The sequence below is a fragment of the Scyliorhinus canicula genome, chromosome 1 (genome assembly GCF_902713615.1).
Source record: "Scyliorhinus canicula chromosome 1, sScyCan1.1, whole genome shotgun sequence".
NCBI lineage: Eukaryota > Metazoa > Chordata > Chondrichthyes > Carcharhiniformes > Scyliorhinidae > Scyliorhinus > Scyliorhinus canicula.
This window is the reverse complement of record NC_052146.1, coordinates 280,698,903-280,716,574: the sequence shown is the minus strand read 5'-3', so window position 1 is coordinate 280,716,574 and position 17,672 is coordinate 280,698,903. Positions and strand designations below refer to the sequence as shown.

Below are 17,672 nucleotides of genomic sequence, written 5' to 3'. Positions count from 1 at the left end.
TTAGACAATGAAAAGAAAAAGAGAGACTACTTACCAGTCACTTACCAGGGTTAAAAAGCACCTCCTCACACTCTGCACCGATTTACCTCACTGCACCAAATTACCAAGTTTCAATCCTCACTCTGTATGAGTCTCACTCCGGATGAGTCTCCTGGAAAAATGTTGTTCCTTTGTTTAAAAAAGGTAGCAAGGATAATCCAGGGAACTACAGGCCAGCGAGCCTTACATCAATGGTAGGGACATTACTGGAGAGAATTCTTCGAGACAGGATCTACTCCTATTTGGAAGCAAGTGGACGTATTAGCGAGAGGCAGCACAGTTTTCTGAAGGGGAGGTCATGTCTAACTAACTTGATAAGAGTTTTTCGAAGAGGTCACAAAGATGATTGATGCAGGTAGGGCAGTGGATATTGTCTATATGGACTTCAGTAAAGCCTTTGACAAGGTCCCTCATGGCAGACTGGTACAAAAGGTGAAGTCACACGGGATCAGAGGTGAGCTGGCAAGATGGATACAGAACTGGCTAGGTCATAGAAGGCAGAGAGTAGCAATGGAAGGGTGCTTTTCTGAATGGAGGGCTGTGACTAGTGGTGTTCGCAGCGATCAGTGCTGGTAACTTTGCTGTTCATAGTATATATAAATGATTTGGAGGAAAATGTAACTGGTCTGATTAGTAAGTTTGCAGACGACACAAAGGTTGGTGGAATTACGGATGGTGATGAGGACTGTCAGAGGATACAGCAGGATTTAGATTGTTTGGAAACTTGGGAGGAGAGATGGCAGCTGGAGTTTAATCCGGTGCAAATGTGAGGTCATGCATTTGGAAGAGTAAGAGGCAACTTGAATAAAACATATAAGATAATGAGGGGTGACGACCGGGTGTATAAATTACCGTCCATAAACATCTGTTTGAAGCAGTGCTAGACTCATTGCCATCTCAAACCCACTTTTTAGATTCACACAATTACTCTGCCCTTGCCATACTTACCACTCACATACCATGACCATTGAAAATATGACAAGAATATAACCACAAAAAGATATTGCAATTTCTTGGGTTTTCATGACGTACTCTGGTTGTGACCTAACCAGAGCTCTATAAAGGTTCAGCTTCCCTGCTTCCATGCTCAGTTGTTCTATTTGTGATGCCCAAGATCCCATATGATTTGCTGACCCCTGCCGTCTTCAAAGATCTAAGCACATGCACCACAAAGACACTCTGTCCTTGCAAGCTCTTTTGAAATTGCCATTTCGTCTAAATTGCCTCTTTCTGTCTCTTCTGTCAAAACGTATCACCGCATTCTTCTCTATTAAATTCCATCTGCCACTTGTATGCCCATTCTGTTAACCTGTCGATTCATAGCATCCTCATTATCTGCCACACCTCCCCGTTGGCTGACCAATTTTGATTAATACCTCAAGACCAACTGTTTGTATTACCCTGTAGTACTGGCATTTGGCAGAATGGTCCAAGACTCAAATCTAATTATATATTGAATAACCGCAGTCAGTGATGGGGATAGCACAAATGGGTTTGAATGTCCCCTTTGTTTTCACTACACGTGGATCCATCCTGGAAAATGCATATCCAGTAAGGGTGAAATTAGGTTTTACAGTAATACTGCCACAATTGAATAGCCCAGCAGTTCTCACTACCTGAGTTCAAAGATGAAAATGATGGAAGGTTACCAGGGCTCGTGGAACCAAACACCAACAGGAGTCACCTGTTTTCGAAAGAGAATTGGGAAATAAAATCCCAGTTCCTGCTATTAAGCTCACAGATATTCATAGAATCACGCAGCACAGAAAGAGGTCAATCCAGCTCATCTAGCTTGTGCCAGCTCAGAAAGACAGATCCAATTCGTCCCACTCCTGTCTTCTTTCGTCATAGCCCTGGAAATTTCACGTTTTTCGAAGCATATACCCATTTCCCTTTTGAATTTGCTGAATTTACTTTCATCGCCCTTTCAAGTACTGCATTTCATTACTTAATGCACTCGCACTTTGGGTTGGGTGTAGCTAACAGACATTGTTAGAAATATTTAAGAAGAGAATAGATCAAAACACAATTAATATTTCTCTTTTCCTTTTTAACAGATGTTCGAACTGCTAAAGATGCAAGGGGACGAAGCATCAATCTTGCTTTATCGTACAGAGGGCGGCAGGCTCTGAAAGCCATTGGTGTGGAAGACCAGGTATGGAGAATCTACACATTTTCCAATAAAATTGGTTGAAAGAAATAATCTGGGGCATGTTTTCCTCTTTATTTCAAATAAAAGATTAAATGCCATGATTATATACATTCTGCCAAACCCAAGTTAAACTAATGGGTTCTTGCAATTTAGATACAGTCTCACGCTGCATGAACTGGGTTTCATGGGCCACCCATGAACGGGAATGCAGGCACTGGATCTGGTAAAATTGAGCCCCATGCTGTACCTGGCCACCTATTTCTGGGATTTTATGAGCCGTGAGGGTGTGTCCTGTGGGCCACCAAGTGGAGGAGGGGTTGCCTTTGACATTTAAACTGCGGTGTGGGGAACCAACCTTCAGTGTATAATCCAGCCCCATATTAGGAATTAAAGTAAGCTATCCAACCATACTGTACCTTGACTATTATGAGGACCTGAGCGAATATTTGCAAGAAATATCAACTTTTTGGAAAAATGGCATTGAGGTTATCTGACACTGTCTTAATTTGGTACTGGAAATACATCAGAAATGTTTAAAAGTAGACTTTTTAATATAAGTATTGTAATAAAAGGATAATAAGGTAAAACTGGTAACTTTATTATCATTATTAATACAGTTTAAAAAAAAATCCAAAACCTGTTCCTTTTTAAGAAGTTCCTTTTGAGGGTAGCAGGGTAGCATGGTGGTTAGCATAAATGCTTCACAGCTCCAGGGTCCCAGGTTCGATTCCCGGCTGGGTCACTGTCTGTGTGGAGTCTGCACGTCCTCCCCCTGTGTGCGTGGGTTTCCTCCGGGTGCTCTGGTTTCCTCCCACAGTCCAAAGATGTGTGGGTTAGGTGGATTGGCCATGCTAAATTGCCCGTAGTGTCCTAATAAAAGTAAGGTTAAGGGGCGGTTCTTGGGTTACGGGTGTAGGGTGGATACGTGGGTTTGAGTAGGGTGATCATGGCTCGGCACAACATTGAGGGCCGAAGGGCCTGTTCTGTGCTGTACTGTTCTATGTTCTATGTTCTATAAGAGCATTTTAGCAAAGGGAGCTTCCCTATGTCCACACTAATCTACACAAAATCCAGTCACTAATTTCCAGGAAGCACGGCCGGGATTCTCCCCTACCCGGCGGGGCGGGGGGGTCCTGGCGTACCGGAGTGGCAAGAACCACTCCAGCGTCGGGCCTCCCCAAAGGTGCGGAATTCACCCCTCTCTCTCCCTCAGCAGCCATAGTGCCTGTTTCACGATTTTTAAAAGCACAAGTGAACCTCGCCGTCGGGAATTCACCCCGGTGGAGGTGGAGAATCTCGAAGGCCCCAGAAAATACCGGTTCAGGCTCGCTAACGATATGCCAAAGGTGTTTAATAATGATAATCTTTATTAGTGTCAGAATGAGGTTTACATTAACACTGCAATGAAGTTACTGTGAAAATCCTCTAGTCACCACACTCCAGTGCCCGTTCAGGTACACTGAGGGAGAATTCAGAATGTCCAATTCACCTAACAAGTATGTCTTTCGGGATTTGTGGGAGGAAACTAGAGCACCCGGAGGAAACCCACGCAAACATAGGGAGAACATGCAGACTCCGCACAGACAGTGACTCAAGCCGGGAATTGAACCTGAGATCCTGGAGCTGTGAAGCAACAGTGCTAACCACTGTGCTACCGTGCCGCCCACATAGAGTGCACTTAACGAAGATGCATACGAGTGAGTTCTTCCCTGGGGTGGGAGACAGGTGTGAGTATTGTTCAGGGGGCCTGCGAATCACTGTTCTAGTCCTTCCCCAAGCTAAATGGCTTCTGGGTCTCATTTTCTGAGATTGTTGGGGTCAAACTAAAGCCGTGTCAGCTGGTGGTGATCTTTGTGGTGTCAGACTCTGCAGAGCTCCTTGAGGTGGGGGGGGGGGGGGGGGAGATGCAGAGGCTGACATCTTGGCATTTGCCTCCTTGGTGGCCCAGAGGCGAGTCCTGCATGGATGGAGGTCGGCGGTGCCACCCAAGGCTTTGGCATGGTTGAGTGACCAAACAGAATTCCTGCAGTTGGAAAAGATTAAATATACCCTGAGAGGGTCGGAATAAAGGTTCTATTCCAGGTGGATGCCATTCGTCACTTTCTTTAAGGACTTGTTCCTGGCCAGCAGTTAGAGGGAGGGTTAGGAGAGGATGGGCTAAGGGAGGGGGAGGACAGTCGGGCTGAGGGTGGATAGGGGATTTAGGGTTATTGCTGTTAGTTTGTTAAAATAAAAACAACAAACTGTTTGGATGATATAATTAAACTTTTGTATGATAATGTTTGGAATAAAATATTTTAATTAAAAAAACCTTGTCCCTCACATGAAGTATGGCGACCCTCAGGTTAAATCACCACTAGTCAGCTCTCAAAAGTGTAAGCAGTCTATGGTGCTCTGGGAGTGTGCAACATATGTGGGTTGCCGTACCTTAATGTTTCCAGCTTCAAGCCTATGACCAGGAGTTAGATTCCTCTCGGCCCATAGAGTGGTATGTCTGTTATTCAAAGCCAGAAATCTCTCAGCCAAGGTTCTTTGTCCAATAGCTGCTGTAATAACTTACTTGGAGCACACGGGGCTGGCTTGATTGCTTTCCCCAGGCGGCTAAAGGAGTATGAGCTCCCCGGCTAACTATGGGGGTATTACCATGTGTATATAAGGTCGGGCAGATGGAAACTGACCGACAAGAGAGAGAGAGAGAGAGGACTCAATGAAATCTAACTGGGCCCCTTTGTAAATAGTATGTATTATAAATAAACATCTTCTGTATGTTACTCATCTGTCTCCCTTTACCTTTATTAAAACTGCCATTTCTAATTTAATTTTGTGAAACACCATATTTACATTCCAAAATGAAAATCCAAGATCTTAGATCACACCTAAGAAATACTGCTGGGTCCACCTGGTGTGCATTCTCAGCCTTCTGAATCATCCTTGGGCTTACTGTGTGTTTAGCGGTTTAGAGCTTGAACTGTTTGCCAATTAAGTGTCCACTTCTGTCACATTGGAAGTATTGGGTTGAAATTGTAGGACATTGATCTTTTCTGTGGCGATGCTTTGCTGGACTGTGCTGGCATGCTCAGTCTACTGATTGGTAAGGGTATTGATTCCCTTGGCCTGGAGTACCCCTGTTTCTGTGCTGTTTAACTGACTGGACTCTGGGGCTCCTGCTGGACTACAGTTTACTTTCTCCCCTTTCTCACCGTGCTATCGTGGGCAGCACAGTTGTTTCACAGCTCCAGGATCTCGGGTTCGATTCCCGGCTTGGGTCAAGGTCTGTGCGGAGTCTGCATGTTCTCCCCGTGTCTGCGTGGGTTGCCTCTGGGTGCTCCGGTTTCCTCCCATAGTCCAAAGATGTGCAGGTTAGGTGGACTGGCTATGCTAAATTGCCCTTAGTGTCCACAAAAATGAGTAGGTTGGGTTACAGGTGGAGGTGAGGGGATAGGGTGGAGGTATGGGGAAAGGGTGGAGGTATGGGCTTAGGGTGCTCCTTCCAAGGGCTGATGCAGATTTGATGGGCTGAATGGCCTCCTTCTGCACTGTAAATTCTATGATTATGATGGACATGTGCTGCATATGGAGTTAAGACTGCTTAACCATCTGGATCACTTTCTCGAGGGTTAGTCTTTCTTTGCTTGCAGCACATCTGAGGGTGTGCGTTAGAACATAGAACATTGAACGTTGCAGCGCAGTACAGGCCCTTCGGCCCTCGATGTTGCGCCGACCTGTGAAACCACTCCAAAGCCCATCTACACTATTCCCTTATCATCCATATGTTTATCCAATGACCATTTAAATGCCCTTAATGTTGGTGAGTCCACTACTGTTGCAGGCAGGGCATTCCACGCCCTTACTACTCTCTGAGTAAAGAACCTACCTCTGACATCTGTCCTGTATCTATGTCCCCTCAATTTAAAGCTATGTCCCCTCATGCTAGCCATCACCATCTGAGGAAAAAGGCTCTCACTGTCCACCCTATCTAATCCTCTGATCATCTTGTATGCCTCAATTAAGTCACCTCTTAACCTTCTTCTCTCTAACAAAAATAGTCTCAAATCCCTCAGCCTTTCCTCATAAGATCTACCCTCCATACCAGGCAACATCATGGTAAATCTCCTCTGCACCCTTTCCAATGCTTCCACATCCTTCCTAGAAATGCGGCGACCAGATACTTAATACTCCAAATGCAGCCGCGCCAGAGTTTTGTACAGCTGCAACATGACCTCATGGTCCCGAAACGTGATCCCTCTACCAATAAAAGCTAACACACTGTACGCCTTCTTAACAACCCTATCAACCTGGATGGCAACTTTCAGGGATCTATGTACATGGACACTGAGATCTCTCTGCTCATCCACACTACCAAGAATCTGACCATTATCCCAGTGCTCTGTCTTCCTGTTACTCCTTCCAAAATGAATCACCTCACACTTTTCTGTATTAAACTCTATTTGCCACCTCTCAGCCCAGCTCTGCAAATTTACTCACCCATCCTTCTACGCCCTCCTCCAGGTCATTTATTTTTTTTTTTAAATAATTTTTATTGAAAGAGTTTTTCCATACAAACATTTACCCCTACTAATTTTTAAATTATTTACAACACAATCCCTCTAGGCAAATATCCCTCCCTCGCCCGCCCTCTCGCGCGCACCAGTCCTCCCCCCCCCCCCCCCAAGCAACAACTTAACAAACAAGGCAGCCTACAATTTCAGACATGAGCAGCGAGCAGACTTGCCCGCGTTACAGTCGTGCATGTCCCCCCACGACCATTGCTGCCCCCCCCTCCCCCCCCTCCCCTCCCCCCCTCCCTCCCCTCCCCCCCTCCCCTCCCCCCCTCCCCTCCCCCCCTCCCTCCCCTCCCCCCCTCCCTCCCCTCCCCCCCCTCCCTCCCCTCCCCCCCTCCCTCCCCTCCCTCCCCTCCCCCCCCTCCCTCCCCTCCCCCCCCTCCCTCCCCTCCCCCCCCCTCCCCTCCCCCCCCTCCCTCCCCTCCCCCCCCTCCCTCCCCTCCCCCCCTCCCTCCCCTCCCCCCCCCTCCCTCCCCTCCCTCCCCTCCCCCCCCTCCCTCCCCTCCCCCCCCTCCCTCCCCTTCCCCCCCCTCCCTCCCCTTCCCCCCCCCCCGGGTTGCTGCTGCCACGACCCCGAACGCCTATCTCTGATCTAAAAAGTCAAGGAAAGGTTGCCACCGCCTGGAGAATCCCTGTACCGACCCTCTCAGGGCAAATTTGATCCTTTCTAGCTGAATATAGCTAGCCATATCGTTAATCCAAGTTTCAACGCTTGGAGGCCTCGCGTCCTTCCATTGAATTAATATCCTTCGTCGAGCCACTAGGGACGCAAAGGCCAGTATTCCGGCCTCCCTAGCCTCCTGTACCCCCGGTTCTACCCCGACCCCAAAGATCGCAAGCCCCCATCCTGGTTTGACCCTGGACCCCACCACCTTTGACACTATCCTTGCCACCCCCTTCCAGAACCCTTCCAGCACCGGACATGCCCAGAACATATGCACATGGTTCGCAGGGCTTCCCAGACATCTGACACACCTGTCCTCACTCCCAAAGAACCGGCTCATCCTTGTCCCCGTCATGTGAGCTCTATGCAGCACCTTAAATTGAATGAGGCTCAGCCTCGCACACGAGGAGGAAGAATTGACCTTCTCCAGTGCATCCGCCCACGTCCCATCTTCTATCTGCTCTCCCAGCTCCCCTTCCCACTTGGCTTTCAGCTCCTCCCCTGATGCTTCTTCCGCCTCCTGCATTATCTTGTAGATGTCTGATATCTTCCCCCCTCCGACCCAGACCCCCGAGAGCACCCTATCACTCGCCCCCTTACTGGGGAGCAGGGGGAACCCCTCCACCTGCCGCCTAGCAAATGCCTTCACTTGTAAATATCTGAACATGTTTCCCGGGGGGAGCTCAAACTTCTCCTCCAGCCCTCCCAGGCTCGCAAACCTCCCCTCTATAAATAGGTCCTTCAGCTGCCGTATGCCCACCCTGTGCCAGCTCTGAAATCCCCCGTCGATGTTCCCCGGGATGAATCTATGGTTCCCTCTTATTGGCGCCGCCAACAGACCTCCCATTTCCCCCCTGTGTCGCCTCCACTGCCCCCATATCTTGAGGGTGGCCGCCACCACCGGGCTCGTGGTGTACCTCGTGGGGGGGAGCGGCCATGGTGCCGTTACTAGGGCCCCCAGGCTTGTGTTGCCACAGGACGCCCTCTCCATTCGTTTCCAAGCTGCCCCCTCCCCTTCCATCATCCACTTGCGCACCATTGACACATTTGCCGCCCAGTAATACCCCGAGAGATTGGGTAGTGCCAGCCCTCCACTGTCCCTACTCCGCTCCAAAAAGACCCTCCTCACCCTTGGGGTGCCGTGCGCCCACACGTAGCTCATGATGCTACTCGTCACCTTTTTGAAGAAGGCCCTAGGGAGGAAGATGGGCAAGCACTGAAATAAAAACAAGAACCTTGGGAGGACCGTCATTTTGATTGACTGCACCCTCACCGCCAGCGACAGCGGTACCATGTCCCACCTCTTAAATTCCTCCTCCATCTGTTCCACCAGCCTGGAAAAGTTCAACTTGTGGAGGGTCCCCCAGTTCCTTGCCACCTGCACCCCTAAGTACCTAAAGCTCTTTCCTGCTCGCTTGAAGGGGAGTCTCCCAATACCCTCTCCCTGGTCCCCCGGGTGTATCACAAAAACCTCGCTTTTGCCCAAATTTAGTTTGTACCCCGAAAAGTCCCCAAACTCTGCTAATAGTTCCATTATCTCCGGCATTCCCCCTTCTGGGTCTGCCACATACAGCAGTAGATCATCCGCATACAGCGATACTCGATGTTCCTCCCCTCCCCTAGTCAGTCCTCTCCACCCCCCTGAACCCCTCAGTGCCATCGCCAATGGTTCAATCGCCAGTGCGAAAAGTAGGGGGGATAGGGGACATCCCTGCCTGGTCCCTCGGTGGAGCCCGAAATACTCCGACCTCCTCCCATTTGTCACTACACTCGCCGTCGGGGCCGAGTAGAGCAACTTCACCCACTTAATAAACCCTTCCCCAAACCCAAACCGTTCCAACGTCTCCCACAGGTACCCCCACTCCACCCTATCGAATGCCTTCTCCGCGTCCAGCGCTACCATTATCTCAGCCTCCCCCTCCACTGCCGGCATCATAATTACATTCAGCAATCTCCGCACGTTCGTGTTGAGCTGCTGCCCCTTCACGAACCCCGTCTGGTCCTCATGGATTACCCCTGGCACACAATCCTCTATTCTAGCTGCCAGGATCTTTGCCAGCAACTTGGCATCCACGTTTAGAAGCGATATAGGCCTGTAGGACCCGCACTGCACGGGGTCTTTATCCCGCTTCAATATCAGGGAGATCAGAGCCTGCGACATTGTCGGGGGCAGAACCCCCCCCTCTCACGCCTCATTAAAGGCTCGTACCAGTACCGGTCCCACCAAGTCCACATTTTTCTTGTAGAATTCCACCGGGAACCCATCTGGCCCCGGCGCCTTCCCCGCTTGCATCTGACCTATTCCCTTGACTAGCTCCTCTAGCCCTATTGGCGCCCCCAGCCCTTCTACCAGCCCCTCCTGGACCCTTGGGAACCTCAATTTGTTTAGGAAGTCCTCCATTCCCCCTCTCCTCGTCGGCGGCTCAGACCGATACAACTCCTTGTAAAAATCCCTGAAGACCCCATTCACTTCTTGCCCCTTCTGCACTACCTTCCCGCCCCTCTCCTTCACTCCCCCAATCTCCCTAGCCGCATCTCGTTTGCGAAGCTGGTGTGCCAGCATCCTGCTCGCCTTTTCCCCATACTCATAGACCGCGCCCTGTGCCCTTCTCCACTGCGTCTCTGCCTTCCTGGTGGTTAGCAGGTCGAACTTGACCTGCAGGCTGCGCCGTTCTCCCAGCAGCCCCTCCTCTGGTGCCTCCGCATATCTCCTATCCACTTCCAATAGCTCCCCCACCAGCCTCTCCCTCTCCTGCCTCTCCTTTCTTTCTCTGTGCGCCCTTATGGAGATCAGCTCTCCCCTGATCACTGCCTTCAGGGCCTCCCAGACCATCCCCACCTGCACCTCACCCGTGTCATTCAAGTCCAGATAGCTCTCAATGCTCTTCTGGACCCTTTTACACACCTCGTCGTCCGCTAACAGCCCCACATCCAGCCGCCACAGCGGGCGCTGGTCCCGCGCCTCCCCCATTTCCACATCCACCCAATGTGGTGCATGATCAGAGATCGCAATGGCCGAGTACTCAGCTTCCCGTACCCTCGGGATCAGCCCCCTGCTCAACACGAAGAAATCGATTCTGGAGTACACTCTATGGACGTGGGAGAAAAAGGAATACTCCCTCGCCCTCGGCCTACCAAACCTCCATGGGTCTACTCCTCCCATCTGCTCCATGTACCCCCTCAGCACTTCTGCCGCTGCCGGCCTCCTATTGGTCCTTGAGCTCGATCTGTCTAGCCCGGGGTCCAGCACTGTGTTAAAGTCCCCCCCCATGATCAAGCCCCCTGCCTCCAGTCCCGGAATGAGGCCCAATAGGCGCCTCATAAAACCCGCGTCATCCCAGTTCGGGGCATATACGTTGACCATCACCACTTTCTCCCCCTGCAGCTTACCCTTCACCATCACATACCTACCCTCCTTATCCGCCACCACCTCCTCCGCCACGAACGACACCCTCTTTCCCACCAGAATCGCCACCCCCCGGTTCTTTGCGTCCAATCCAGAGTGGAACACCTGTCCCACCCACCCCCTTCTCAGGCGAACCTGGTCCACTACCTTCAAATGGGTCTCCTGTAACATTGCTACATCAGCCTTCAGTCCCTTCAGGTGTGAGAATACCCTTGATCTCTTGACCGGCCCATTCAGCCCCCTCACGTTCCAAGTGATCAGCCGGGTCGCGGGACGACCCGCCCCCTTCCCCTGCCGATTAGCCATGTCCTGTTCCCTGCTCGCCCTGGGTCGACCCTCCCCTTCTGACCCGCTCCCCATGGCGATGGCCCCCTCCCCCCCCCCTCTCCAGTCCTCCACTTCCCGTTTCTGGTCTTTCCAGCAGCAACCCGGTGTCCCTCCCTAACCCCCCCCCCAGGCTAGGACCCCTCCTAGCCGCGATGTACCCTCCATCGTACTCCCGTAAGTCAGCTGGATTACGCTGACCCGGCTGCTCCTGCCACACTCCGACTCCCCCCGGCTCGGGGGGGGGGCCTCCCCCCCTTGCCACTCCTCCCTGGCCCCGCTCCAACGCGGGAAAGGTCGCCATTGCTAGCCACGCCCCGCGCTCCTCCCCTCCCCCCTCCTCTGCCCCGCGCGCGGGAAAACAGAGGAAAGCCCGCACTTTCGCCCTGCCACACCCCACCCCGCCATCTTCAGTTCCACCCCCGTCCCCGTCCATGCCTGTAAAGAACCCCCCCTAGGAGCCCATATCCCCGATCTGCTCTTCCCCCCGTCCCGCCTCCCCAACTTAACATTATAAATAACAGATAGATAACAAATAACAATGTACTTAACAGTCGCCCTCTACCAAACAGTATAAATACCCATAAATAACCATGAATAACCACAATAACAATAACTAAGGGAAGTTGGCAAAGGGGGGAAAAAACATCAGAAGAAAAACCCAAAGCAAGAGTTCAAGATCCCAACAAAGAAAGAAAAAAAAAGGAAACCGTTCCAATAAGAGTTGCCCAGTTCCGACCCAGCCGAAAAAAAAGCCGCTTGTTCAGCTGAAGGTACCCGAGCGGCTACGGCCGCCAAGTATCCCCTGGGTCTAATTCGAGTCCTCCAGGTCATTTATAACGATGACAAACAGAATGGCCCCAAATCAGATCCTCGTGGTACACCACTAGTAACTGAACTCCAGGCTGAACATTTCCCATCAACCACCACACACTGTCATTTTACAGCAAGCCAATTTCTGATCCAAACTGCTAAATCACCCTGAGTCCCATGCCTCCATATTTTCTGCAATAGCCTACCATGGGGAACCTTATCAAACGCTTTACTGAAATCCATATAAACCACATCAACTGCTTTCCCCTCGTCCACCTGTTTGGTCACCTTCTCAAAGAACGCAATAAGATTTGTGAGGCACGACCTACCCTTCACAAAACCGTGTTGACTATCCCTAATTAAATTATTCCTTCCTAGATGATTATAAATCCTATCTCTTATAAACCTTTCCAAGACTTGCCCACAACAGGAGTAAGGCTCACTGGTCTATAGTTACCGGGGTTGTCTCTACTCCCCTTCTTGAACAAGGGGACAACATTTGCTATCCTCAGTCTTCTGGCACTATTCCTGTAGACAATGACGACATAAAAATCAAAGCCAAAGGCTCAGCAATTTCCTCCCTAGCTTCCCAGAGAATCCTAGGATAATTCCCATCTGGCCCAGGGGATTTATCTACTTTCACACTTTCCAGAATTGCTAACACCTCCTCCTTATGAACCTTGAGCCCTTCTAGTCTAGTAGCCTGCATCTTAGTATTCTCCTTGACAACATTGTCTTTTTCCTGCGTGAATACTGATGAAAAATATTAATTTCGCACCTCTCCTACCTCCTCAGACTCCAGGCACAACTTCCCACGACTGTCCTTGACTGGCCCAACTCTTACCTTCGTCATTCTTTTATTCCTGACATACCTATAGAATGCTTTAGGGTTATCCTTGATCCTACCTGCCAAAGATTTCTCATGTCCCCTCCTGGCTCTTCTTAGCTCTCTCTTTAGGACCTTCCTAGCTAACTTGTAACTCTCGAGTGCCCTAACTGAACCTTCACGTCTCATCTTTACATAAGCCTCCTTCTTCCTCTTGACAAGTGATTCAATTACTTTAGTAAACCATGGTTCCCTCGCTCGACCACTTCCTCCCTGCCTGACAGGTACATACTTATCAAGGACACGCAGTAGCTGTTCCTTGAACAAGCTCCACATTTCAATTGTGCCCATCCCCTGCAGTTTCCCTCCCCATCCGATGCATCCTAAGCTTTTCCTCATTGCATCATAATTGCCTTTCCCCCAGATATAACTCTTGCCCTGCGGTATATACCTATCCCTTTACATCGCTAAAGTAAACGTAACTGAATTGTGGTCACTATCACCAAAGTGCGCACCTACCTCCAAATCTAACACCTGTCCTGGTTCATTACCCAGTACCAAATCCAATATGGCCTCGCCTCTCGTTGGCCTATCTACATACTGTGTCAGGAAACCCTCCTGCACACATTGGACAAAAACGGACCCATGTAAAGTACTCGAACTATAGCGTTTCCAGTCAGTATTTGGAAAGTTGAAGTCCCTCATAACAACTACCCTGTTACTTTCGCTCCTAACCAGAAACATCTTTGCAATCCTTTCCTCCACACCTCTGGAACTTTTCGGAGGCCGATAGCAAACTCCCAACAGGGTGACCTCTCCTTTCCTGTTTCTAACCTCAGCCCATACTACCTCAGTAGATGAGTCGTCATCAAACGTCCTTTCTGCCACCGTAATACTGTCCTTGACTAACAATGCCACCCCTCCCCCTCTTTTACCACCTTCCCTGAGCTTACTGAAATATCTAAACCCCGGAACCTGCAACAGCCATTCCTGTCCCTGCTCTATCTATGTCTCTGACATGGCCACAACGTCGAAGTCCCAGGTACCAACCCAAGCTGCAAGTTCACCCGCCTTATTCCGGATGCTTCTGGTGTTTAAGTAGACACCTTCCTGCCTGCCGGTACACTCCTGCAACCTTGAAACCTTACTCATGACCTCACTACTCTCAACCTCCTGTATACTGGAGCTACAATTCAGGTTCCCAACCCCCTGCTGAATTAGTTTAAACCCTCCCGAAGAGCATTCGCAAATTTCCCCCCCAGGATATTGGTACCCCTCTGGTCCAGGTGTAGACCATCCCGTTTGTAGAGGTTCCACCTACCCCAGAATGAGCCCCAATTATCCAGGTACCTGAAACCCTCCCTCCTGCACCATCCCTGTAGCCACATGTTCAACTGCTCTCTCCCTATTCCTCGTCTCGCTAGCACGTGGCATGGGTAACAACCCAGAGATAATAACTTTGTTTGTTCGAGTTCTAAGTTTCCACCCTAGCTCCCTGAATTCCTGCCTTACATCCCTATCCCTTTTCCTACCTATGTCGTTGTCTGCTCTTCCTCCATAATTCTATCTGTAAAAAGGTCAGATTCTAGCTCTTTGTATTTTCAACCTTCAGCCATCCTGTACAGATCATTAATGAATGATTTGATAGGTTCTCCTGGCTGCTGAATACGTTTATTAAATTTAGCATTTTGGAAGATCTTGTTACTTCCTAGGTTAAACTAACAAATGATTTTAGTATTTCTTTAAATTTCGCAAATGTTTCCTTGATTCCTTTTCTTGCAATAATGTCATTGACCATCAGGTCTACCGAATAAACGTGTTAACCCTTCTTATCCACCATCATCGTATCACCGGGCCCTGCCCATGAGCCTAACCTGCCCCTATCCATTATTAACATCAAATCCCTTCTCCCATCCCAGAATCCCCCCCTACACTTCCTCTCGAGAAAACGTCTACCAGTATCGATCCCTCCTCCACCCCCACCCGCCCCTGCTCGCCTCGTAGGCCCATCAAAACCTGCTATCCAGACTCCAATGTCCGCAGCCCTCCCCTCACCTCCGTTCACTAGCCGACTTTAGTTAGCTAGTGAACGGAGGTGAGGTGAGAGGAAGTGTAGGGGGGGATTCTGGGATGGGAGAAGGGTTTGATGTTAATAATGGATCGGGGCGGGTTAGGCTCATGGGCAGGGACCGGTGGTACGATGATGGTGGATAAGGAGGGGGGGGGGGTGAGAGACCCCCAGTTAGGATAGTCACATGGAACATCAGGTGGCTGGGAGGTCCAGTCAAGAGGCAAAGGCATTGGCTGGGCTAATGGTGGAAATGGGAGGGGTGGACCCGTGGAGGTTTCTGCACCCGAGGTAGCGGGAGTATTCATTTTTCTCGGCAGTTCATAAGGTATTCTCGCGGATCGACTTTTTCGTGGTGGGGAAGGCTTTGCTGGCTGGGGTTAAGGGGTTGGAGTACTCGGCAATTGCAGTATCAGATCATGCTCCACATTAGGTGGATATGGTACTGGAGAAGGAGGTAACACAGAGGCCAAGGTGGGAATTAGATGTGGAACTGTTGGGGGACCAAGGGTTCTGTGACAAAATTGAAAAAGTAATTGAGGAATATGTAGGTTTCAACTGTACGGGTGCGGTGTCGAAGGCAGTTGTCTGGGAGGCTCTAAAGGTGGTGGTGAGGTGTAAGGTGATCTTGTTTAAGGCCAGGGTGGACAAAGAGGAGAGGTTGGAGCGGCAGAGGCTAATAGATGAGATGTTGGAGGTAGATAGGAGTTATGCAGAAGATGAAGTTAGAAAAGCGGAAGGAACTACAGGCGAGCTTTGATCGACTATCTACCAGGAAGGCAGTGCGGCAACTGAGGCGAGCAAGGGGTGCAATTTACAAGCATGGAGATAAGGCTTCGGAGGGAGGCATGGGCAAGGGAAATTGTTCAGGTGAGGGACAGGGCAGGGAAGTTGGTGGTGGCTCCGGATCTGATTACAAGGGCTTTGAAGAATTCTATGAGAGGTTGTACAAGTCAGAGCCACCTGGGGGAGACCGAGAGATGCAGGAATTTCTAGACGGGCTGGAGTGTTAGATGTTTAGCTGCTGTTGGATACCTTCATTCCACTTTAACAGACTCTGCACAAAACTCTATCTTCACATCCTCACCTGACACAAAGGCCACCTGAAGCCCCTTTACATATCAGTGTTGGGAGGCCATATTCGGGGTGTCGGACCAGCTGAGGTTAGAAACGGGTGCGGAGGCAGATGTTGTAGCCTTCGCCTCGTTGATTTCCCGAAGGCGGATCCTGATGGGATGGAGAGCAGCCTCTCCACCCTGTGCCCTGGTGTGGCAGGGCGACCTGTTGGAATTCCTGACTCTTGAGAAAGTTAAGTTTGAACTGAGGGGAAGGATGGAGGGGTTCTATAATTCATGGGCGTTATTCATTATGCTCTTTCAAGAACTGGATAACATCAAACATTAGGTGGGAGGTTGGTTGGGAGGGTTTGGGGGAGGGGGACTGTGTGGGTTAATGGTAACTATGGCTGATTCCTTATTCCTTTTGGTCATTTGTTTATGTGAACATGCGGGCTAATGTTTGGGGTTTGGTGGGAGGATGGGATCGTTGTTATTGATATGGGGATTGACATTATATTCGTTACTGATTCTTGTTTATTGATAGTGGATGCAAATTTGGGAGAAAATGTGAAAAAGGGGGAGAATAAAAATATATTTTTTTTAAATGTACCTGGATCTGCACCTTAAGTGCTCTAACCTGCAGGGCTACGGACTGGGTGCAGGAAGATGGGATTAGAAAAGGCACCTGGGCATACTCAGGCTGGCATGGACAAGATGGGCCGAATGGCCTCATTCTGTGCTGTAGCTTTTCTAAGATTCTACATAATTGATCTTGACCTTGAATAAGTCCACAATGCTCTGGAAGAGTGGATTTCTGATCTATGATTTAAAAAATGTAAAAAGTGTAGATTCAGCTTTAAGATATTTCTGAAATCCAAGGTGGTGCTGCCATTTGTCTGAAGGCAAAGGGTTTACCCATTGCTTGTTGCTTTTGTCAGGCTCCTGCTGCAATGGCGTTCGCACTTTGTCTTGACTATGAACAATGGCTGCTTGAATCGACTAGCTGCAAACGTCTGAATTCAGCGCTAACCTTTAGGGTCACAAAAGCACCAATCATGACCTTTGCTGTTCTTTAATGCTGATTCTTTATTCACAATTCTTCCATTTTTTAAACAGCAATTTCTGATTACGGAACTATTTAAAAGTTTCTCAGGACTTGCTTTCTCCTGAAATTGAAAAGTTTTACCTTACCCCTGCCTCGGTCTGCTGAGTCTGCACTCTGGAATTTGAAGCTGGACTTCCACGAAATTGAGTTTTCTACTGCAATGAGGGATTTTACATTTCTGTCTTCAGCTTCCAGGTCTTTCTCTGGAGATTTTCCCTGGTGATTATTCTTTGTGCAACTGCTTCCCAACTTTTCTTCTGGTCAGAATGCTTCTTCAAATACCTCTTGAGGATTTTACTTTGCTTTGCATTTTTGCATGGTTTTTAAATTTTTTTTCATTCACTACCACCATGCTGAAGGGTGATTCGTACCATTCAGCAAATCTTAAAAAGTCTTGAAAGGCCCTGACCTGCCCACCTAATCCCACTTGTCAGCATTTGGCCCAAAGCCTTGAATGTTATGACGTGCTCGTACTCATCCGGTACTTTTTAAAGGATGTGAGACATCCTGCCTCTACTACCCTCCCAGGCAGTACATTCCAGACCATCACCACTCTGGGTAAAAATGCTTTTCCTCAAATCCCCCCGAAACCTCCCACTCCTCACTTTGACCTTATATCTCTTCGTAACTGACCCTTCAACTTAGGGGAACAGTT

At 49.5% G+C, this 17,672-nt stretch overlaps 1 protein-coding gene across 3 annotated transcripts in view; it reads left to right on the top strand.

Moving 5' to 3' along the window:
* Positions 1-17,672, top strand: part of LOC119974801 (kynurenine 3-monooxygenase) — a 102,565-nt gene that overhangs the window by 11,393 nt on the left and 73,500 nt on the right. For all 3 annotated transcript variants that reach the window (XM_038814084.1, XM_038814069.1, XM_038814076.1), the window contains exon 3: positions 2,097-2,194. In XM_038814084.1, the coding sequence (XP_038670012.1) occupies positions 2,097-2,194 (98 nt within the window). The remainder of the gene's footprint in view (positions 1-2,096; positions 2,195-17,672) is intronic.